Source organism: Chiloscyllium punctatum, chromosome 36, assembly GCF_047496795.1.
Source record: "Chiloscyllium punctatum isolate Juve2018m chromosome 36, sChiPun1.3, whole genome shotgun sequence".
Lineage (NCBI taxonomy): Eukaryota > Metazoa > Chordata > Chondrichthyes > Orectolobiformes > Hemiscylliidae > Chiloscyllium > Chiloscyllium punctatum.
This window is the reverse complement of record NC_092774.1, coordinates 72019028-72043769: the sequence shown is the minus strand read 5'-3', so window position 1 is coordinate 72043769 and position 24742 is coordinate 72019028. Positions and strand designations below refer to the sequence as shown.

The 24742-nt window shown below is 41.1% G+C and overlaps 1 protein-coding gene across 1 annotated transcript in view; it reads left to right on the top strand.

Moving 5' to 3' along the window:
* The window catches only part of LOC140460138 (scavenger receptor cysteine-rich type 1 protein M130-like), a 42672-nt gene extending 18189 nt beyond the window's left edge, over positions 1-24483 (top strand). Inside the window, exons 5-15 of the mRNA XM_072554536.1 lie at positions 11456-11770; positions 12336-12650; positions 14905-15219; positions 16911-17228; positions 19270-19587; positions 20758-21106; positions 21311-21615; positions 21736-21777; positions 21962-22078; positions 23443-23550; positions 24404-24483. Of these exons, the coding sequence (XP_072410637.1) occupies positions 11456-11770; positions 12336-12650; positions 14905-15219; positions 16911-17228; positions 19270-19587; positions 20758-21106; positions 21311-21615; positions 21736-21777; positions 21962-22078; positions 23443-23550; positions 24404-24483 (2582 nt within the window). The remainder of the gene's footprint in view (positions 1-11455; positions 11771-12335; positions 12651-14904; positions 15220-16910; positions 17229-19269; positions 19588-20757; positions 21107-21310; positions 21616-21735; positions 21778-21961; positions 22079-23442; positions 23551-24403) is intronic.
* Positions 24484-24742: the final 259 nt, after the last annotated feature.

Here is a 24742-nt window from a genome sequence, read left to right as displayed (position 1 = left end):
TGCCCATCGCTGCTTCAACAGTGTGTGCCTTCGGGAAACCTGCTGAACAATATCTACCAAATTTATTCGTTAATGTTTGGGAGCGTGTAAAATAGAAACTGAATATTTTACCATTTCTCGGAGCTTGATGTGCCACTGATTTTAGTTATTATTTCTTCTTTTAATATTCAAAAAGTTTCTCGATAGTGATGCATTTATACAGAGCCATTGCAATGTCAGTGAAACGAAGGGACTCTGGGCCAATTTGGGACATTTTTTTGGTGAGACAGTTGTGTAATTTTGGAAACGTGACAGGCAGGTTCCTCCGAGGAATCTAAGAAACATTGCAGTGATAAAGGGCGCAGGTAGCCGTTCACATCCTCAGTGAAACAAAGGCGCTGTGTGGTAATTTGTTATATTTTATTGTTGAGACAGTTCTGTAATTTTGGAAGTTACAGAATTATTCCGAGAAATCTGTTAGAATTGTCGCTCTCATAATAGGCACAGTTAACTGGTCATCTTCAAATAACCAAAGCAAAACATTCACACTGCATTATGTCTGCAAATGTTGCTAGATCTGCGAAATATTTCCAGCAATTTTTCCTTTGTTTTTGATTTCCAACATACATAGTTCGTTTGTTAGCCAGTTTCGTTATTCACAGAATTTGGTCGAATGATTGGCACTGGCCAGTTCAGTATCAAAAGCTCTTCTTCCTGTACTTGGAAAGTTGTTGAAGAAATTCAGTCAAATTACTGTAAACTTATTTAACAGAAAGATGCTTCTTTTCTCTCTCCAAATAACATCTGTATTTGTAAAATACATTTACATTCATACGTAGTCATTGAAACAGGTCACTACTGGACCGTAGTTAAAAAGTGTGGTGCTGGAAAAGCAGAGCCGGTAAGGCAGCATACGAGGAATAGGAGGTTCGATGTTAAGAGCATAAAATCTTCATCAGGATAATGATCTTATGCTTCAAACGTCGACTCTCCAGCTCCTCGGATTCTGCTCGGCCAGTTGTGCTTTTCCACCACCACCCTTTTTGACTTTGATCTCCAGCATCTCCAATCCTCACTTTCTCCTCCTTCTGCACAATCCTGTGTGAAGGACAAACAAACACTGGAATTTGACTCTCTACAGAATACTCTAAAGGCATGTCTTACATGGACAGTTTTTAAACTATACATACTTGAGTCATCAGGAAGGTCTGATAACTGAACGGACCCCCATATACCTTCTGCTCTAAGACCTAAGACAGTGGTCTTTCTCCACTGTCTTAGTGGCAGCTGCCCCAACCTTAAATACATTCCTCAACACGTTGTCCTGGTCCTTGGAATGTGCCACTGTGCAACCCTCGTTCAGGGTCAAATACTTGCTCTGGATTACCAAAGAGTTTAAGGGCAACAAACGTGCATTTTTCAGCGACTTGGTGTCCTTCCAGGTGCAGTTGTTTGTTTCAGTGTCAGGGTGTGTCATGGGGAACTGACCGTAGAGCACTGTGTCCTGAGTCAAAGATTTGCTTGTGAAGACCCTCGACAGAAAGTACTACATCTTTCTCCAGACATCCTTTGCAAAGGACCATTCCAGAAGGATATACTTTAAGTCCCTACCGGTGTCCCCGCCCCCCTTCCAAACCCCGCATTCACTGAGAGAGCAGTGTGTGCAGCCGCACACTAGCTAGGTGTACATGAGAGATCTCGCAGTTTGTGCCCTTCCCAAGTGATATCTTCCTGCTTGTTAGAACGTTCTAATGGTGAAGCATTCTGCCAAATGACTTGGACAGTCTGATGAGTGAGCAACCCGACAGTAATATCATTTTGTTGGCAGAGTTAACTCTTTGAAAATTTGAACTCACTTTAAATGTATCTCCTATTCTCTGGTGAGAGTTGTACCCATTCTCTGATGAGAGTTGTGCTAGACTTACTTTCAGACATGATCTGAATAGGAATATGGAGGCAGTTTAGGCGTCTTATCTTGGTTTGAAAGTTTGTTTTGCTGACGATGTTATCACTGATGGAAAGCCAAGAAGGAAGAAATTTTCAATCTTCTCAAGAAATTCTGAACAGCTGTAACGGTTGTCTGTTATATTTGGGTCCACCGGGTTCTGGGCTAACAGTGAATATGGTGTCAGTAACACACCAGTCAACACCGTGTCACCATTGATTCAACTCACGCACAAATGGATTATACTCTCAGATGAAACCTGTGATCTGTGTGACCGTTTTGTGATATTATTCATGGAACTAGGTGACTTTTATGTGGAGGTGCCAGTGCTAGTTTCGGTTGGACAACGTTTAAAATCACACAACATCATGTTAGAGTCCAACAGGTTTATTTGGAAGCACTAGCCTTCAGAGCGCTGCCCCTTCATCATGTCGTTGTGCTGATAGAGGAGCAGCACTCTGCAAGCTAGTGCTTCCAAATAAACTGGCTCGACTATAACCTGGAGTTGTGATGTTTACATCTGTTACTTAATTTACGTTCGCCGCATTCGAGAATTTTTGTATGATTTGATGTGGAATTAATATGTTTACCTCAATATTGTTTTACATCACAATTTTCATTACGCAAGCCTTTCAAAAATGAAATATCCAAAACAAATCCTTTTCAAACTTTACTCTCAGTGACAAATGGGAGAGGTGAAAATCATTATTAGGATATTTATTTCACGACTCTTTTTCTTTTTGTTCAAAACTGTGGGAATGTCTGGTTTGGTCAATGTTACAGAAAATCCAACCAGGCGGCGGTGACCTGAACTCATGGTCCACTGCATTAGTTGAGGCTCGGTACATCATCATATGTGAGGAGAGAATTACAGAATCAGGATCAAGTATCAGTGAAGGAACAAGAGCGCCATTCCAATCAGGATGGGAATTCGTAAGTGTTGGTACTTTCCATTTTCTGTGCACCTTGTCAGCTGGTGCAGGTGCAGTTTTGTTCGGTTGTGTGAAGGTGTTTAGTTGAGTTGTTGCCATTAACATTGATGGCGCAACATCTGTGGCTGAATCTTGGTGGTGAATGCTTCAAGTTTTTCAGATAATGGGCGGTGTGTAAATGAAGCCGATTGCTTTGTGCGAAGTGCCTTCCAGCTTGGGAGTGTATGTTGCAGTTTAATGCAGCAAAGCAAGCAGCGAATGTCTGTTAATATCGCTGGTTTGTGGGTTGCTCACAGTTATTACTCTTCAGCAGTCAGAAAGTGAATAATGCTGAAAATCTGGCACCTGTTCTCCACTTGTAGTGAAAGGATGGGCATCCTGGTTCAGATTATTATATGGAGCAGCTCAGTTGATTCCAGCCTCGGGCGAGTGACTGTGTGGTGTTGACACATTGTCCCTGTGTATGTCTGGCTCTCCTCCAGGTGCTCCGGTTTCCACCCACAGTCCAAAGCTGTGCAGACCATGCCAAGTTGTCCACACTGCGTCAGGTGCATTAGTCAGAGGGAAATGGGTCTGGGTGGGTTGCTCTTCGGAGAGTCAGCATGGACTTGGGCCAATTGTCCTGTTTCCACTCCGTAGAAAGTCTAGCTAAAAAATATTCTGTCTATGCTATGGCGTAGTATGTTAAGAGAGTTCATGTACACTGAAATGTATTGCTTTGTGGTGAATTAGGTTTCTGAATCTCTGGAAAATTTACTCGTATTTATCCAGTGACATGAATTATCCAAGATATTGAAGCCTTCTTTTTCATTCTTCCCATGTACGTATTTCCATGTACATTAATGAATTAAGTGCTTGAATCAGAATCTTGTGGATTATTTTCATAAACCATATCACAGCGGTTAAATCAGCCTCTCGAGATCGAAATGACGGGTTAGAGTAACTGGTGTGCCTAGAGTCTATTGATGGACTGCATTTCGACAATTCATTTACACCCAAATCACGGATACAGTGACACTGAGAGTGAATTGCAGTTTATATCCAAAGACTAAACTGGTATTATTTCCTTTAAAGTTTAGTTGCTGTCTGTTTTGTCCTAAGATAAAAAAAAGACATGCACATCAACACTGCTCAAGTCGCTCAAAGACTCGATTTCACTTTCAAAATTATTTTATAAGATGATATATGACCAAAAGAGGTTGAATATAAATTTATTAACATGAATTTTGTGGAGTACGCATAACCGCGTCATACCTTAAAGAAACTTCAAAAATGTTGGATGAAATCAGGAGATCTGTCAACACAAATGAAGAGGGAAACACAGAAATGTTTAGAGTCTGATACGATCGCTCAGAACAGAAGGATAGAAAATAAGGAGTCACAACATAGTGGCAATTTTAACACTGTTCCTCTCTCTGCATGTGTTGGGGTTCTCCAGAATTCTCCACATTTGTTTCAGATTTTCAGTTTGCACTTTTCTTTTCTACCATCAGCCTCGTGTCTCAATTATTTTGGCTTAATTTGTAAAATTGTTTACGTTGTGAATTTGACGTCCAGAGACAGTAACCTGACGTTGTTTCATATAATTTAAGAAAAAGCATTTCGGGTTCAGTTGGAAGGAGACCCGTTTGGGGACTGATGCAAGAATAAATTCCCACAGAAATGGAGGTTGCTCAGAACCATTGAAAGAAAGATTTCTGAGTGAGTTTGTGTAACTTCGAGATTAACAGTCTTAGTGGCTACTAAGAAGAGACAATAAATTTGACCGAGAAGTAAATTTACTCTGGTTCTGCATTACATGTACACTATTTTGTTTCATCGCATGCTTTGAAACTTTTCAATTTGTGAAACAGTGAGACAAATTGGATTGCTTCATCTCATATTAATTTATCGAGAAGTAGCAACATTCTTGGATCAGATGATAGAGCACGAGATGGTAAAAGGCTCCATCATTATGTTTTGTCGATCGTTGTTGAACAGATGAGGTGCCAGAAGACTGGATGTTGGCAAACCTGGTGCCACTGTTTAAGAAGGGCGGTAAAGATATGCCCGTGAAGTGTAGACCAGTGAACCTGACCTCAGTGATGGGCAAGTTGTTGCAGGGAATCCTGAGGGGCAGGTTTCACATGTATTTGGAAAGGCAAAGACTGATTAGGCATAGACGACATGGCTTTGTGCGTGTGAAATCATGTTTCACAAACTTGATTGAGTTTTTTGAGGAAGTAACAAAGAAGATTGATGAGAGCAGAGCAGTCGATGTGACCTATATGCACTTCAGTAAGGCGTTCGACAAGGTTCCCCATGGAAGACTGATTAGCAAGGTTAGATCTCATGGAATGCAGGGAGAACTAGCCAGTTGGATGCAGAACTGGTTCAAAGGTAGAAGACAGAGGATGGTGGTGGAGGGTTGTTTTTCAGACTGGAGGCCTGTGACCAGTGGAGTGTCACAAGGATCGGTGCTCAGTCCTCTACTTTTTGTCATTTACATGAATGATTTGGATACGAGCATAAGAGGTACAGTTAGTAAGTTTGCAGATGACACCAAAATTGGAGTTGTCGTGCACAGTGAAGAGGGTTACCTTAGTTTGCAACAGGATCTTGACCAGATGGGCCAACAGTCTGAGAAGTGGCAGAAGGAGTTTAATTCAGATAAATACGAGGTGCTGTAAATCTTAGCAGGACTTTTACACTTCACGGTAAGGTCCGAGAGAGTGTTGCTGAACATAGAGAACTTGGAGTGCAGGTTCATAGCTCCTTGAAAGTGGAGTCGCAGGTAGATAGGATAATGAAAAAAGCATTTGGTTTGCTTTCCTTTACTGGTCAGAGTATTGAGTACAGGAGTTGGGAGGTCATGTTGCGGCTGTACAAGACATTGGTTCGGATATTGTTGCAATATTGCATGCAATTCTGGTCTCCTTCCTATCGGAAAGATGGTGTGAAACTTGAAAGGGATCAGAAAAGATTTACAAGGATGTTGCCAGGGTTGGAGGATTTGAGCTCTAGGGAGAGGTTGAACAGGCGAGGGCTATTTTCCCTAGAGCAATGGAGGCTGTGGGGTGACGTTGTAGAGGTTAATAAAATTATGAGTGGCATGGATAGTGTAATATGCAAAGTCTTTTCCCTGGGGTGGGGGAATCCTGAACTGGGGGGCATAGGTTTAGGGTGAGAGGGGAAAAATATAAAAAGACCTAAGGGATAACCTTTTCACGCAGAAGGTGGTATGTGTATGGAATGAGTTGCCAGAGGAAGTGGAGGAGGCTGGTACAATTGCAACATTTAAGAGGCACTTCGATGGGGATATGAGTAGGAAGGGTTTGGAGGGATATGGGCCCAGTGCTGGCAGATGGGACTAGATTGGGTTGGGATATCTGGTCAGCATGGACAGGTTGGACCGAAGGGTCTTTTTCCATGCTATACATCTCTATGACTCTATGACCCTTATTAGGACAGTGCATGAAATATGAAATTGCAAGGTGCATAAACCGCTTCAATATTCACCTCGTGCCCAAGAAATGAATAGCTGACTTCTTAATCCACTATTGCCCTTTTATATATTCTATATTAGTCAAGAAGAAATGCAAGGATCACTCCCAGGCACCCATGTTCAACTCAATGTTTTCTGTTTTACTAAGACTTGAATTCTTTATTCGCGCCATATTTCTACTACTTCGGTAGACCATGAAATCTAATTGATCCTTTATGTAAAGAAAAATGGATGTTTGAAGTCATATCAAATTCGAGGTTAATGCATTGTTTAGTTTCTAAATTTAGTAATGAATATGTGTTCAGTTTTAATCTGCATACAGAAATGTCAAGTATTCTGCATTTTTGCTGCTGTCAATAATTTTGTTTCTTTATATTCCCTGTGTCGATTGACACTTAACTGAATTACAAAATCTCAGACAAATTCAGATTTTTTGAAATCTAAATGAACGCAACAGTAAAAGAAAAAATGGTATTCATGTCCCTCATGTGTAGTTGAAGCAGACTGGAAATCAACTTGCCTTCTTCCTCGATACAGCGAATCAGCTGGAAGTAGGCAGTAATCTGTCTTAGCTAAATAATGCACTGGCACTGGACAGGTTGTGGAGAAGGTTCACAGCATTGATTCTGGAGAGGACAGCTTGAGAAGACTAGGACTATATTTGGTATTTAGAAGAATGAGGGGCGAATCTTACAGAAAGATAGAAAATAATGATCGGAGTAGATATGATGGAACCATGGAGGTTCACCACACTAGTGGGTGAAAGTAGAACTTGGAAAGTAGCCTTAAAAAAAGGAGGATCAGGTTTCAGACTGAGATAAATAGGAACTTTTCCAGCCATTCTGTTGTGAATCTGTGGAATTCCCCGCCCAGTGAAGCAGTTGAGATTATCTTGTTGGATGAAATCAAACGTAGATTTATGGATTATTGAACAGTACTGGAATTATTGGTTGTTGAGAATCGGCGGGTAAGTGGAACTCAATCCACGAAAAGTACAGCCATGTTCTCATTGAATGGTGGTGCAGCCTTGATGGGTCAGATGGCCCACGCCTGCTCGACGTTCTTATGTCCTTACACAGGTGTGAAATATGTAGCATACTAATTGTACCGACTCTCACCTCATTCCTCGTTGAAAGTTGTGACCTCTGCAATGTTGCAAGAGAAATTTCATGTGAGCCAGTAAATGCTGCAAAAGTAATTCGAAAGGACATACGTGTTCATAACCAGACAGATTTATTCCACAGTTACATGTGTCTGAAACTGCGATGAACAGTCTTTCAGTAGATTTAGTTTGTACCAGTTCTGCCATCAGTTAGAATGTTCACAATGATGCCACTGATCTCATATGTGTTTGTTGTTTTCCAAAGCTCTCCAGTGAGTAAGGATCTTCAAACGTCTGATGATTGGGCCAGCGTGCAAGACATTGTTTTAGATTATTTTCTGTTCATTTTCTGTCATGCATTACATTAAAAAATAAAGATTTAACATTGAATTGTAGGGATATTGCACACGCATGATAAAGAGGTGAACGATCAGTCAAGTCGGTGAATGCAGTTTATGAGAGATGTTGTACAGCAGGGATTGAATAAATCCATAGTGAGCGACCATCTATTAACACATGTACAGATGACCCATGATGTGTAAAAATCGACATGATATTAATCTGAGATTGAAAACAAGCAATTCGAGGTTTATAGAATGTATAATAAATGTATGGAAAAGCTTTCACAAGAAGCTAAAAATCATCAAACTGTATCACACAGTGCGTGAAATTTGAACTTAACTAAAATTGAAAATATATGTCAGCTTGGGAGAGGGGGAAAATATATTGTGGTAACATCAATAACAGGACAAACTCAGTTGAGTCATAGAGATGTACAGCATGGAAACAGGCCCGTCGGACCAACCCGTCCATGCCGACCAGATATCCAAACCCATTCTAGTCCCATCTGCCAGCACCGTGCTCATATCCCTCCAAACTCTTCGTATTCATGTACCCATCCAAATTCCTCTTAAATGTTGCAAATGTGCCAGCATCCTCCACTTCCTCTGGCTGCACATTGCATACATGTACCACCCTCTGTGTGAAATAGTTGCCCCTTCGGTCTCTTTTATATCTTCACCCTCTCAACATAAACCTATGCCCTCTAGTTCTGGATTCCCCGACTCCAGGGAAATGATTTTGCATAGTTACCCTATCCACGTCCCTCATAATTTTGTACACCTCCATAAGGTCACCCCTCAGCCTCCGACGCTCCAGGGAAAACAGCCCCAGCCTGTTCATCCTCTCAATGTAGCTCAAATCCTCCAACCCTGGCAACATCCTTTAAATCTTTTCTGAACCCTTTCAAGTTTCACAACATCTTTCCAGTAGGAAGGAGACCAGAATTGCACGCAATATTTCAACAGTGGCCTAACCAATGTCCTGTACAGCAGCGACATGACCTCCCAACTCCTGTACTCAATACTCTGACCAATAAAGGAAAGCAAACCAAACGCCTTCTTCACTATCCTATCTTCCTGCGATTCCACTTTCAAGGATCTAGCAACCTGCACTCCAGGTTCTCTTTGTTCAACAGCACTCCCTTGGACCTTATGATTAAGTGTATAAGTCCTGCTGAGATTTGCTTTCCGAAAATGCAGCATCTCGCTTTTATCTGAATTAAACTCCATCTGCCACTTCTCAGCCATTGGCCCATCTGGTCAAGATCCTGTTGTAAGGTGAGGTAGCCCTCTTCACTGTCCACCACACCTCCAATTTTAGTGTCATCTGCAAACTTACTAACTGTACCTCTTATGCTCGCATTCAAATCGTTTATGTAAACAACAAAAAATGTAGAGGACCCAGCACCGATCCTTGTGGCACTCCATTTGTCACAGGCCTCCAATCTAAAAACCAACCCTCCAACACCACTCTCTGTCTTCTACCTTTGAGCTAGTTCTGTATCCAAATGGCTAGTTCTCCCTGTATTCCGTGAGATCTAACCTTGCTGATCAGTCTCCCACAGAGAACTTTGTCGAACGCCATACTGAAGTCCATATGGATCACATCGACCGCTCTGCCCTCATCAATCCTCTTTGTTCCTTCTTCAAAAAACTCAATCAAATTTGAGAGACATGATTTCCCACGCACAAAGCCATGTTGACTATTCCTAATCAGTCCTTGCCTTTCCAGATACATATATATCCTGCTACTAGGATTCCCTCCAACAGTGTGCCCACTACTGCCTCAGGCTCACTGGTCTTTCGTTCCCTGGATTGTCCTTACCACCCTTCTTAAACAGTGGCACCACGTTCGCCAACCAGTAAACACTTACAAAAAGTTTAAAGCGGGTTCATCACCATCCTGTCCCCAGTGCAGTTGAACGTGGGCTAAAAATACTGAGAGTGATACTTTGTTGGCAATGACGATAGACATTGGAAGACATTACGCAGTGTGTTCAAAGAGGTAGCATCGGCGCCTTGTACCGAATGACCTTCTTCCTGTGTTGTGACCATAGAATGGTTTGTGGACAGTTACATATTGATCTTATTTTTTCAATCCATCATAAAATTTCATCTTCCAGAATTAGGGAAATGTATAATTCCTGCTGAATATTGTTGATGAGTGAATCTCGTAATGCTGTCGCCACGTAGATTGGGGAACATAATAAAGCCGTATATTAAAGATGGTAAACACTTTAAAAAATAAATATACTTTCGGGTGTTGGTTGGGAACTAAGCACTGTTCGACATTGTTTATTTAAGTATTGCTGATCGACTGAAGTTTCTAAACTGCTGAAAGCTTCGGCCGGGGGTGCCTTGCTTTTGTAACTGGGGAGTATTATCGCTCTTTCCGGGGATCATCACAATGTTGAGGAAGGTAGCAATGCAGTGACGAGCAGACCAGTCAGAGAGTTGGCAGCATATGTTCCTGTGTGGAAACAATTTGGTCAAAGTTAGAAGAAAACAGACAATATTTGATAATTGCAGTAATTATATTTCCTGCTTTTGTCACCATTGCATGAAATGAGGTTTTGAACTTTCCAGATATCATATACAGTCATAGTACGGACATAGGGCCTTTGTCCCAAACTGGTCTATGCTGATCAAATGTCAATCCACAAATGTCAAATCCATTTCCCTTCACATGACTCATATCATTCTCAACTGTTCCAATCCATGTAATTGTCCGAATATCTTTTAAGTGTTGTTACTGTACCCGCCTAAATCACTTCCACTCACAGCTTATTCCATATGCTTACCACCCACTGCGTAAAATATGATTATTTGGCTAACTAATGAAAATTATTGCCCGCATGTGTTGCATTTGTCTATTTTATTTCAACGTGCTAAATTGAATTTTCATCTCTCTATTTCAGACAGAGTTGCTGACACTCAGGCCGATAGTAAAGGTAACTGCATGCTCTTTTCATATGGAGTCGAATCTCGATATTCTGATGATTCTGTTCAAGCACGAAATTGTACGAAGAATCTCTTTGCCTTAAAATTCATGTTGAACCGCTGTCTGTTCATACCTAATGGGGGTGCATGACTTCTGAAGGTCTCTCATTTCAGGATTGCTGGGGAGTAGAGTGTGAAGGATCAGTTCCTCCGCACATTGCCATTCTCAGACAGAGACAACACATGGAGATACTGTGAAAATTCAGTTACACACACAGTGCTGCTTTCAGCAATGTATATAAACCATTTCACTCACTATTGAGCAGTGACATTGTGCTCACATGACCATACATCCCACAATATTTCGGGCTGTGACAGGCGGAAGTACTGTTTCATTTTCAGATGTTCGCAGGGAGGATCAGTTGTGTTTTTCTCGCCATTCATTGCTCCCATATGTCATGAATGAGTAATACAAAATCTCCTCACGTTGGCCAGGTTTAGAGGAATTGTTTCTGTGGGAACATTTTTCTGACCCTCGCTCTTTGTGAGTGAGCATCACTTCTAAAATGGCATTTCACCATCCACAACACGTATTGTGAGTTACATTGCGATAGCATGCATTTTTTGCCATGCCATCACTTCCATTGCATTGTGAGCTGGGAATGCAGACAGCAATTGGAGCTTTCACAATTGCACAGTATTCACTTTGGTTTCCATTTCTATACTTTACAGAGACGGTGAGGCTGAGACTTGCGAATGGGGGCAGTCCTTGCGCTGGCCGAGTGGAGATTCACTACAGGGGACAGTGGGGGACAGTTGATCATGATCTTTGGGACCTTCCGGATGCTGCAGTTGTGTGTCGGGAGCTGGACTGTGGGACCGCAGTCTCTGCCCCGGGCGGGGCTCACTTTGGACGAGGATCCGAACCCATTGTGACCTGGAATGTTCAGTGCAGCGGGACCGAGCGCGCTCTGAAGGAGTGTCAATCAGAGGAATGGGATCACTACGGCTACTCACACGAGTATGATGCTGGTGTCGTCTGTTCAGGTAAAAATCTATTACCATTTCTTTGGAGCTTTATCACAAGCCGGAGCTGCCTGAAACCAGAAAGGGATATGATAGCAGAGCGACAACTATCCAAATATTATTAACATGATCATAACTAAACGCCCAATTCATTCGGTACGATAATATAATGCGTGAATATTTGAAGACAATGGGAGAGGTGAATTCCCGTTACCGTTTCCAATCCGGTAAAGGGGCGCGACAGGTGTCCATAGTGAAGTCACTTGAAGCCACATTGAGAGAACTGCGCTGCAGGAATGATCACATTTACAACCCAATGCACACTGAGATTCGACATTGAGTTGGATGGCAGAATCACTTTCTGTCATTTATCTTTAGGTTGAAAGTTGCTTTCTGTCTGAACAGTTGAGGGTTGGGGGTTATGGCTGAAAATGAATGAGATCGACAGGGCAGCAAACTGATTGGACGAACAATTTATTTCCAGAAATGCCAGACCTGTAATTAATCACATAAATGTTTATCAGAAAATAATCTAAGTCGCGGTTGCTACAAATTGCTTTGATTCTGTGCTTTTTTAAAATCTCAGATCACAGAGCTCCGAGGTTGGTACCTCAAAATTCCCAATGCTTTGGCAGACTGGAGGTCCAGTTCGGTGACACCTGGAAAACAATGTGTGGGCTTGACTGGGATTTGAAAACCGCCGATGTGGTCTGTGCACAGCTTCATTGTGGAGTCGCAGTGTCTGTTTCAAGCGCGATGCATTCTGGAGGCAATACTGTTCTCACGGCTACTGAGGTATTTAAATGTATGGGCAATGAGACTCAGCTGGAGAAGTGCCCTCGGTCTTCAACCACGCACCAGGATTGCACTGGACACAACAATGTCACCCTGATATGTTCAGGTGAGTACAAGCTTACCTAAAGGAGAAACACACATTTCCAGTTAATGTGCGTAAGAGTAATGGCTTTCCTGACATTGCTTTGACCGTGACAAATCTCAACTAATCCTCAAGATTCTCATCTTCCCTGGCACAAAAGTGATGAGGCAAAATTTACACGAAATTATTGAAAATTTACACATTTAAAAACTATGGCGTTTGGATTGGGATAGACATTTCTTCAACTGTCCACAGTCAATATCTGTTCGTGTGGACATTGACTAAACGTCGCTCACGGACGATAATATGTGTCGTTGGTCGATACAGAGACTTTGACGTGAACTTCAGACAGTTAAAGTTATGACAAAGCAATTGTTTATTTTCTGAATCTCCCTGACCCGGTTATATTTTTTTAACAATACTAACAGACTGTATGACATCATTGAACATCACTCTTGCCAACAAATTTTTCAGCAAGAAGTTCCAGCTCACAAACACTGGTTGGCTGATAGATATGATTATGGTAATTTATTCACCTTTCTGCCCCTTACTTGCGACCCTTCTCAATCTCTGAACTTTCACGTTGCTGTAAATTTATCTTGCCTTTGTAACACGTTCTATTTTGCATGGTATATAAACTTTGTCAACAGTCTGATTCAGTATATTCCAATATGTAATACTGTACACCTGTTGTCCCAAATCATTACATTATTGCCTGCTACACTTTCGATGATCAATTGGCAGGTCTATTCATTCCTTTCGTTTGTTGCTTTGGTCAACAAGTAATATTATCGTATACCTCTATCTGTTCCAGCTCCATTGCTTCAATACGATCCATAACCTGTCCAATACTCATTAATCGAAAATAGAAGCCTTTTTGCGTATCTCTTCGAGTATGCACCTCCTCAAGATCCAGGACACACTTTATGAATTATGTGTTCCACATAATTATAAACAAGGTTTTCCTATCTTCCCAAATGCATAGTAATTATTTCTGTCTTTCTGCCCTAATTTCTTCTATTCTGAATTTTACGTTTAAGTTGCATTTCTGACTACTCTACCAAGTATTCTGTCAACTTGATGTATCTCAGTTTTTGAAGCTCCAGTACTTCTGTCGAAGTGCACTTATTCACAACATGAAGAGGGAAAAGGTGAAAACATCTCAATGCACGTTGTACGTCATTTTCCAGGCTGCCAAAATATACTGCCTCAAACGTCTTTGCTTAAAGTTTCATCTGTCACTTACTTATCTGTTCTGTTCTCTTTGCATGCTCTACTGAAGTTGGGAGAAGTCTTGAATCATGGTTTGAAAACATTGATGCATGGTACCGGGGCTAATTTTGAAGTGTTCCTCTGCATCTCAATGCAAATTCGGAAAAGTCCATGTCACATTCTACCAAACGATACACATTCACAGGTTATAATTGATTTCATTATTACAGGTTCAATGGGAGATGAAAGGTTAATAGTATTGAAACTGTATATTGCCGCCAGCATCTGATGCACTGGTCTTGATTTGGTCACCTGGACGCTCAACATCTTAGTGTACAAAAAAACTTTGAACATCCTAAATATCTCAATTGCCTCAAACTTGTAAGCTCATTTGTTGCCCATGTTTCAGAAATTGCCTTCAAAAAGAATTATTTAATACATTCGCCTGGTGAGCCGCACTGTATTGTAACACCCTGATGGAATCGCCTACCTCAGTGGGTTGAATGACTGGTCTTTGATATAAGGTAATGCCATCAGCGTTGGTTCATCCCCCCCCCCCCCCCCCCCACCCACCCCCCACCCACAATCTGAAGTTGCCATGATGGTCCTAACCTTCTGAACTCATCCCTCGGCTGACGAATAGTGACCATCAGATTAAATCACCATCAACCATATCTCTCTAACGAGAATGCAGTCACGTATTCATCAATAAATTGAGTTAAGCATTACTGCATGATTGCAAAAGTCTAACCTTCACGAGCAATCGGTACTAAAAGTACACTGCTGTTATCAAACTATGGACTGCATCAAGTAAACCTTTACATTCTCGTTTCATATGTTTTCCAGGACTGAGGTAAATGATCATAATCACTATCTTGGGAATACCCTTTAACTGTGAATAGTGGAGAGAGTTTCATGAAATAATCGTAATTATTTTGAAGACATTGTAACTGTCATGTATTGTATTGGGCAATGGAGGATGAGATTTGATTTATTTTCTCTTTTGAATCTTGAACAAGTGCGTGGATGTTTGCAAACGTTTGTTTCTTTATTTGATCCAAAACAGGAAACAATGGGCCCCGATTGGTTGGTGGGGAGAACAGGTGCTCTGGGCGAGTGGAGGTCCTACATGGAGAGCAGTGGGGAACGCTGTGCGGTGTTTACTTTGGCTTACAAGACGCCAATGTGGTCTGTGAGCACCTTTTATGCGGGACTGCAAAGTCGATCCCGAGAGATGCTCGATTTGGGAGGGGAGCCCGACCAGTGTGGAAGGAAAACTATGAATGCCACGGAAACGAGCGACGGTTGTGGAACTGTCCAGTTTCACATGGGGAAAGCTTCAACTGTTCACATGGAAATATGGCCAATGTCATCTGCTCGGGTGTGTCCTTTATAGCAATTTTTCTTTTGCTAAACAGTGTTTCTGTGTACTTAAAGTTTGGAATTATTTTATTTATACCTTAATGGAATGTCACTGGTGAGCCCATGGCCTGTTGGCCTTTTGTGATTAATCTCGGTTTAACTGGTGCACTATGTTCACTTCAGGAAGTCATTACCTTTCAACTATATGGTTAATAATCCGCAGTCACATGTCAGTCAGAAAAGGTTAGACTGGCAGATGTCCTTCCACAAGGATAAGTATTATCCAGATGAGTTGTTAGGAGAATTGATGATCGTTAGACTGTCACCATCGCTAAGACTAATTTTCCGTTCCAGACGATTAACTCAGTTTGATCTTTACCAGCTGCCATTCTGGAATTTCGGGCACCCTCAGCACCACCAGGTCTTAATTTCTCCCTCCACTTTGCAAATCAAGAGGCCATGTTTGATTTGGCACAATGATGTTCTGAGATGCAACACTTGAGTTTTCGGAAGTTAATTTGTATTAAATGTACATTATCTTTTTTAAAAAATTCTGAATGCCATCCAAGATGATAATTAATTTCCTAACTCTCTGCCGCATTCTTCAAATGTCAATCCCCTGTCTCTCCACAAATGCATCCATTCTGTCTGGGTTACTAATTCTGTGAGTGCTTCTCAACTCTCTGTACTGTTTTAGATTTGGAATATTTCACGAACATTTTAACGAGTACTATTCTGATACTTAGTGTTTCAGGGAACGCAGATGTGACCAGTGAGACTAGGTTTTGTACTGATGCCTGATTTCAGTTTAACCAAGTTGGTTTTACAGGCCTTTAGTTATGATTTTCTCACTCCTTTATGATCCTGAAGACCTTGTCGGGCCGATCAAATGTGGAAACCAGATTTGATTTCCTGTCAAACATTATGAGCTGCATGGGTTTTGTTTTCAATATTTCTTCATAGTTTCCCTGTTCACGAGCTGAAACTTGGCTCCAATTCATTAGCATACATTTTCCAACATTCCCCTAGAGAATGCATAACCCATCTGAAATACTCGTGTCAACATTTTTATGACATGACATTCTGCCCTCAACTCCTGGCAGGGAATATCAGAATCTGCAGAAATGGCGACGCAGAAATCAGATGTATTCGTACCTTCTAATAAAAGATTTTGACGTATCAATAGCGTGGAGACAATTTTCAAAAGAAAATGGTGAATATTAGCAGTTACGTTAGTGAGTGACAGTATCACGTTTTAAAATCTATGAGCTATCCCAAATTTTCACAAGTGTTTTGAATGTTATAATTCTCAAACAGACTTGTTCCTCAATCTCCATTATCTTCTTGACCGTTGCCTCAGTCATGTTGAAGGTCATTTGCTCAGTGCAACATGTTCTGCCGTCAACAATGAGAGTAGTGGCAACATATAAATGGTCAAAGCATACGAGTAGCATCTGCAGACTGAGAATCAGCCTGAATGAATGAGGTCGAGACTTTATATTCAACGAATGCTAGAATAGCAGCACTTTTATTTCCACGCCTCTCTCAATTTTGTTTAGAGAAGAAATGTGATGACATGATAGAAGTATTTGAAAACGTAAATGGACAAAATATCTTTGTGATTGCAAATCATACATTTTCCTGTGATTGTCAGTTCTCGAATATCTGTGTTCATGTCAATCGCTGTTCTCAGTAACTCTTACTTTGCAGATGAAAATTGGGCGCTAAGACTAGTGAATGGCGAGAGCCGCTGTGATGGCCGAGTTGAAGTTTACTATAATGGAAGCTGGGGCGGAGTGCAGGACACCGTGTGGGATCAGAATGATGCCAACGTTGTCTGCAGACAGCTGGGATGCGGTTATGCCTTAGAAATATATAATTCTTCAAAGTACGGGGAGAGTGATGGTGGTTCGAGGGTACATGTTGTCCAATGTCATGGACATGAATCACAGCTCCAGGACTGCAGAATCTCCAACACATTGAATTCGTCTGTCACCGAAGGCAGTGGCGTCGGGGTCCTCTGTTCAGGTAAGTAGAATCTCACATTTAAACCAGCTCAGATATATCAAGCCAAACATTCATCTACTGAGTAAATTGACAATGTACACCATTTGCTTGTCAGTGTCACTCAAACCATTTATTCATTGCTCGGATGAAAGCAGATCTGAGGTGGGAGGCGGGTGCAGAAGGATGAATATGAAAAATTAACACCATTTTGTTGTCAGATACAAGCATTACGTGGCAGGTCATGTGAATTGGCTATGCTAAATTGCCCAGAGTGTTATTTGCATCAGTCATAGTTAAATGGGTCTGGCTGAGTTAAATTTTGGAAGGTCGGTGTGGACTGGTTGGTCCAAAGGGCCACTTTCCACAATGGAGGGAATCGAATCTTAGATAAGATTAGATTGCTCGCTGGCACAGTGGTTAGCACTACTGCCTCACAGCGTCAGAAACGCGGGTTCAATTCCCAGCCTCAGGGAACTGTCTGAGTGGTTTGAACATTCTCCCCGTTTCTGCATGAGTTCGCTCCGGTTTCCACTCACAGTCCAATGATGTCCAGTATAGGTGAATTGGCCACGTTAAATTACATGTCGTGTTAGATGTAGGGGAATGGGTCTGGGTGGGTTACTCTTCGGAGTGTCAGTGTGGATTTGTTGGTCCGAATATCCTGTTTCCACACCGTAAGTAATCTAATCTAATTAGCGTTTCTTAACCCAAAAGTAAAGTTGACACACGTGCACAAAGAATGCGTTAGTTCAGGTAAAGAGTCACTCGATTTGAAATGGTCACACCACTTCCCAAAGAGGCCAGTAAAACTCCTGCATTTCACCAGCCATTTCTAATTTTGTGAGAGTGACGTTGGCGTTGCGATTTGAAATTTTGATGAGAATGAATATGAACAGATATTGATCAGACAGGCAAAAATGGCGAGGAGTGGGAGATGGAGTTTAATTTATTCTCAAACTGCAAGAAGCATGATTTGGAGCAGAGCAGAAAACTGTGTGCAGTTAAGGAATCCACATCAGAGGATGGATTGGACAGTCATGGAGACAACACAGGGGGAAACGTATGAGAGATTTTCTTGAGATGAACAAAATTTAAGTATGAAGACAGCGTGGTCATATTTGGATTCTTTTCCTTTGAACAGAGGCGACTGAGTATGGGCAGGATTGAGGTGTATAATGAGCAAGAAGGAATCTTTCCCCGATATTATGCAATTGCTTACCTTGCGGCATAGAGTTAAGGTGATGGACAGAAGGTTCAGAGGGACCTGAGGATATTCTTTTTCATCCACTCGGGGCGGGGGTGTAGTCTGTAACTCACTGCCTGTAAGTGTGGGAGAGGCAGAAACGTAAGTGAAATCTAAGATATATTTAGATGTGCACTTGTGATGCCAAGGAGTTAAGGACGAACTCAAGTGCTGTGAAATGAATTGGTGGGCCGAAGGTTCTTTCTCTGTGCTGAAGACTTCTTAAATCTGTGATTCTGTGAATTCGTTCTGGACCTTTATATCTAAGTACACGTGATAATAACCTGAAAGGACTTTTCGTGCCCTTTCAGTATTTACACTTCTAAAACTACTCAAAGTGCTATTGCTGTCACTCCAATATATATGTTATCTTTCAGTTATGTTCTCGTAAGTTATAGTATTCCCTTGTGCGCTGATGAATGAAAGCTGAGACGTTATTTATATTGGACGAACGTACAGATATGTGCACTATAAAATAGGGGGAGCATTAGACAAAGTAACGTGTGGACAGACATATACAGAGTGACAGGATAGAGAAAGCACAAATACAACTATTTTCAAAATATTTCAATGAACGTTCAATATAGAAAGAGAAACTGAACCTGGCAGTACCAAGTGCAATAAGATATTTTGAAACATTTATGTGCTGGACATTCGTGCTAAAAGGTTACACTTGATCGATTAGTTTTGTAAGAAATTATGTTTCAGCACATTAAGTACTTCTCATGAGAACATTTAAAACGGTCATTCCTGTATCTATACACTGTGTTGCCCTGAGTGATGAAGGGAATGTGCATTGAAAGTGTCATTGTTTCACAGAGCACTTTCAGCTGAGGCTGTCAGATGGTGGAAGCCCTTGTGCTGGTCGAGTGGAGATTTACTACAATGGAATATGGGGCTCGGTTTGTGATGATTTATGGGATGTGGTCGACGCTGAAGTCGTTTGTAAACAACTGGGTTGTGGAAAAGCACTGGACATGACACTCCCTTCCTCCTCTGGACCGGGCTCAGGCCACATTTGGTGGAAGGATGTAAAGTGTTTTGGAAACGAATCATTTCTATGGGAATGCCCTTCAGTACCATTGGGTCACCAAGACGACTGTTCTCATAAAGAGGATGTGAGAATTATGTGCTCGGGTGAGGCCATTTTTCAATGCTTTTACTTTGCTCGAATGTTGTTGGTGAGACGTCATGCTGACACATGTTCACTGAATTCAAAAGAATGTAGAGCAGCGGCAGTAATTTAAAGAAACGATCTCTGATACTTTCATGCTGCACAGAAAGTGATAGAGCAATTCGTTTCTCTAATCTAAATTACTTTTCTGTCAGTTTGTTTCACCTTCTATTGATACAAATCGCGTTTGTCATGAAAAGTGTCATCTTTGATCTGATGTCACTACTCCAATTGGATGTCAATATTGATCTGTATTTCATAAAGGGTTTACCAAAGATTAATTCCAAATTTATGATCTTTATTTTTGTATCGAGCCACCAGAAATATGAGACCTGTTCGTGTGTCTATCGAACTTTTCGTGACTCGAAAATGAAGGAGTGATTTTTTTCTCTTTATGTTTCCGACCAGACTTCCCTGCATTAGACATAGCTCCTGTACATACCTGTACTGCCTATTTACTACTGTGCACTTGCGTTTTTCATGATTTTTCAGAACAGTAAAAATATTCCGTAATTTGCTTCCAACTGAGCAGTTTGAAACTTCCCTGGTGATACAAATTTAAAATTGATTGCATGTATATATAAAATTGTACAGCCATGATATCAGAACCAGTTCCAGTGGATCGTCACTTCTGCAAAGTGGACAATTTACTTTGTAACACAGGCTTTTTGTTTTCTGTCAGTTTCTGCTTCACGACCATTTCGGGTTCGCAAACAGTTCGCCAGATTCTAGTAGTGTCTTGGTGAAGTCTTTCTAACCTCCATGCACGATGCACACTTGGCTCACTCCTTTTTTCATTGCATTATGCTTTATTAAGAAAACTGATCACAACGATCCGCGGATGCTACGAATCTAAAACAAATAGGAAAATTTCTGGAAAAAGTCATATGTCTTTCAGCATCTGTCGAGACAAAGAGGAGTCAACGTTTCATGTTCAGTGACGCTTCCTCCAATCAGAATACACGTCACTGGACCTGAAGATTTGTCTGTGCTTTCTCTCTTCACAGATTCTGTTGAGTTCCTCCAGCAATTCCCTTTGTTCCTATCATGCATCCTGCTCGTTACGGCAATCACAGGACACACCAGAAACATGAACAATCTAAGAATCTGGATATCTGTTATTGTTTGAACAGAACACAAGGAGCTGCGGCTGGTGAATGGAAAACATCGCTGTGAGGGAAGAGTGGAGGTGTTCTACAATGGGACCTGGGGAACAGTGTGTTCAGACACATTGGATTCACACGTTGCCAAAGTGATTTGTAAGCAGCTGCACTGTGGTGCGTTCCAGTATGTTGAATACGACCCTCAATCATTCGGAGCAGGAACGGGAACTATTTGGCTCGATGAGATGGAGTGTCTGTCACACGAGTCGACACTGTGGCAATGTCACACAGATCCGTGGGGTCAACACAACTGTCAACACCGGGACGATGCTGGTGTAGTTTGTTCAGGTAACATGACAAGCCTTCTCAATGTTCGGGTGTCATTTCAAACATGAATTTCGAATAGGCTGAGCATCTTTCTCCTTTCAACAGAGAGCAAGGTGACAAAGGAGCAGACCCTCAGTTCAACTTACTGCCATCAACAATTAGGTGCGTCTTCTTTCTCTTTGTGCCAACTCTTGGAGATTCTGCTTTGTACTGAATTCACTAATAATCAGTTCTGTACCACAGATACGCAAGACAGTGTGCACCTGCATGGAGGAAGCAGCAACTGTTCTGGAAGAGTGGAAATCATGTGCGATAAACGCTGGGGAACGCTGTGTGGCGATTCCTGGGATATAACTGATGCTCATGTTGTCTGTAGAGAGCTGGGATGTGGCTTTGCTCTATCAGCCCGAGATGTGGTCGTTGTCTCCCAGGAGAATGATGTTATCTGGCAGAATGATGTGAAGTGTAAGGGAAGAGAATTCTCTTTGTTTGACTGTCTCTCCGCAGCTCCAGCTAAAAGGAAGTGTAATCACAAGGAAATTGCCAGTGTAAAGTGTTCAGGTAAGATTGATACTGACTGACTGGCGCCTGCCCGTGATCATTCATGTCAAAAATTAGGGCAAATACTTGATTTCCTCAGTTACATTTCCTTCATAATGTTTCCTATTTATTGTTCCACAGGATCCGAGTTGGTGATGACCTCCCCTTCACCTCCACCTGCAGGTATTTATGACTGATACTAAGATTAGTATTTGTTTTCGCGTTACTTTCCAGTAAAGTGACATTGATGCTGTTCGTACTTTCACGATTTGTAAGCTAGTGCCATTGTTTCCTTAATGATGGTTATTTACAATTTTCCACGGCAGACCTTAACTGTGCTAAACCCATTTGTACTCACTCCTTTAAGGGCAGGAAAGTCCGTCTATTTCTATGCCTGTTGCCGTCTGTTCATCTTTGGGAGTCTTCTTAATCTGTGAGTTGGTCGTATTACTGGTGGTCATGCAGAGAAAATTGCAAATGAAAGGTAAGCATCATATCTACGGACTGAGCTAACACTGCGTCACTTTCAATGTTGCATATGTTCTCGGGACTGTAGATTTCTATTGCACTTATCCAGCATTTGACTGAGGTGGTCACGATTGTGCGGCATTTCTTGGCTGTCTGTTTTCTTCGAGGGAATTTGCCCAATGAAACGCTGAGTTTTAATAAACACTCAGATAAAATGCATCAAAACTGTAAATAGCAGATAAATGAATATTCTAACTGTGTGAATTATTCACCAAGTCGTTCAATATATTTGGAGTGTAACTGAATTAACGTATAATGTAGAGTTTCTCCAGTCATTATCATTGGGAAAAAAATATAAAGACTGCACTTTCTTATCTTTCAGTTAACATATACATGACATCCCAGAACAAGTTAATTAATACAGCAATATGTCTCAATTTCTTTGAGATATTTGCAGACTGCGTCCAAATATTTCTTCATTAGTTACTATTCATTTATGGTTCTTCAGTGTCTGGGTGCTGCTGCCACAACCCAAGATCATTGAGAGGATTAAGGGTTCTTTGAAGAGAACTTTCAGTGAGGCAACAAGTGGCTTCCCTTGACCTAGCAAATTATACTTCTGTACTTTGCACAGTAATTGAAAAGCGTTTGCCTGGGAACCATTTTCCACGAGTTGGCAATGACAATCAACACTAAGAACAATCATTTTCTATCCTTTCACATGCTCTTAATTTTCCTTTACATCTCGCCATAAAAACTATGCACTTCGTCTATCACGATCAATGTCATCAAGGTACACCTTATTTCATTCGTCTCACGTTTTGCTTCTTACCGAATTGTCATAACTATGCAATTGTTTAATGAAAGTATTCCAATTCAAATAACATAATTATCAACCATTTTTGTAAGCACCACGGTGTCTTGAGCATTAATTTGTAATCTCCTCAATGTTATCAAGTGTTTTAAAAAAATATAGGTTATTAACACTTTAGTTTGTTCATTGCATTAAAGAGTTTCATTTTCTGCACTCAACGTTTTGACTCACATGCACCATTGTGAGCTGAGAATTTTCTTGAGTAAATATTTGAATCAGCAAAATTCGAACAAAATACCCATATTTGTACCAACAAGAACATCTCGCTCTGTCTGTTTAACATACTCGGGTTCGGTAACTGATGTGACATGGAAATTAATCATGGCCTGTTCACTTGTTTTTTCCAAGACCGTCTGCGTTCAGCGATCAGTTTGCATTGTGTGAAGATTCTAATCACCAGCATTGTGTGAACTCATTCTTCTCTCTAAAGGTTCTTCAGAAACAAAGACTTTGTTTCTGCGAGTGTTCAGCTACAAATGCTGACCAGTCTATCTTTTATTCAACAGAACTTTACCTTGGTGGCAGAGGCTCAAGTCTTGGTTTGTACCAAGGAATCTATGAAGAAATTGAGAATATTCCCCCTGGCAAGAGGACGGGTCACAAAAATGGACCAGGTATGTATTTCCTATTGTACAGTGAATCGTGACTGGATAAGTAAAGCTTCCCTTCAATTTGCAGTCTTCCATGATCAATGACTGAATGAACCTGATTAATAGTGAAAACACCGTCGTCTTGTGTGGGAAGCTATCTCATTAACTGTGTCTCTGTCCGCATTTAGTGAGATGAAGAATTTCAATATGATAATTCCCACTGCCCTACACTCATGATAGATTATTTCTGGAATGTATTTGAAAATGCAAACTGAACTATCAATTTCACTTCTAACCTGGTTCCACCCAAACCCCTTCAGAAAGCTGGACAACTAATCAATTCGTCATTGATTTTAAAATAATATAAAGTTTGCAATAAGTATGGATCACACAGCACCAAAGAGTGGAAGCAAAATTGAGGGATCAATGTATAAACAAATATGATGAGTCACAGAAGATGAGTGGTGCTGAAAGTCTGCATATGACTCTGAAACTTTGCAGGTGTTCAGACACAGTGTATGTGAATGGAAAGAAAATGTCTGGAAGATGATAAATGTGAAATTATCCATTTTGGTTGGAATAAAATTAGAAATGACTATTACTTGAACGGACATGGCCTGAAAAGTACAGATAGCAGATTTAGGACTAAATTGAGGAGGAACATTTTCACCCACAGGAATGAGAATTTATGGAATTCCCTGCCTCATCAGATGATTTTAGAGCTGGGGTGAATGATGTTGTGAACATTAAAATCATGAGTAAGTCGAACTGAAGCCAAGAAAAGATCAGTTATGATCTTATTGAACGGCAGAGCTGGGTGGAACAGCCAAATGGAGTAATCCTGCTCTTAGTTCTTATATCATATTCTTTTCCGCAGTGGGTTCACTTGACGTTATTCCAGATATTTCTGCAGGCACGATTAAAGAACAATACTTTCTGTTGTCACCCGACAATTAATAACATAAAACCTTCAACTACAGTCCATGAGTCTGCGACATACAGGAGCAGGATTAGATCATTTGGCTCATCGAGTTTATTCTGCTTTTCAATAAGGACTGATGTGCTTCTCAACCACTTTGCTTTGCCTTCTCCTGGGATGTTTTTATCCCCTTATTAATCAATAACTTTTGTATTTCTGTTTTAAGATACACACTGATTTGCCTCCACAGCCATCTGTGTTCCATAGATTCACAAGCCTGTGGCTGAAGAATACTTG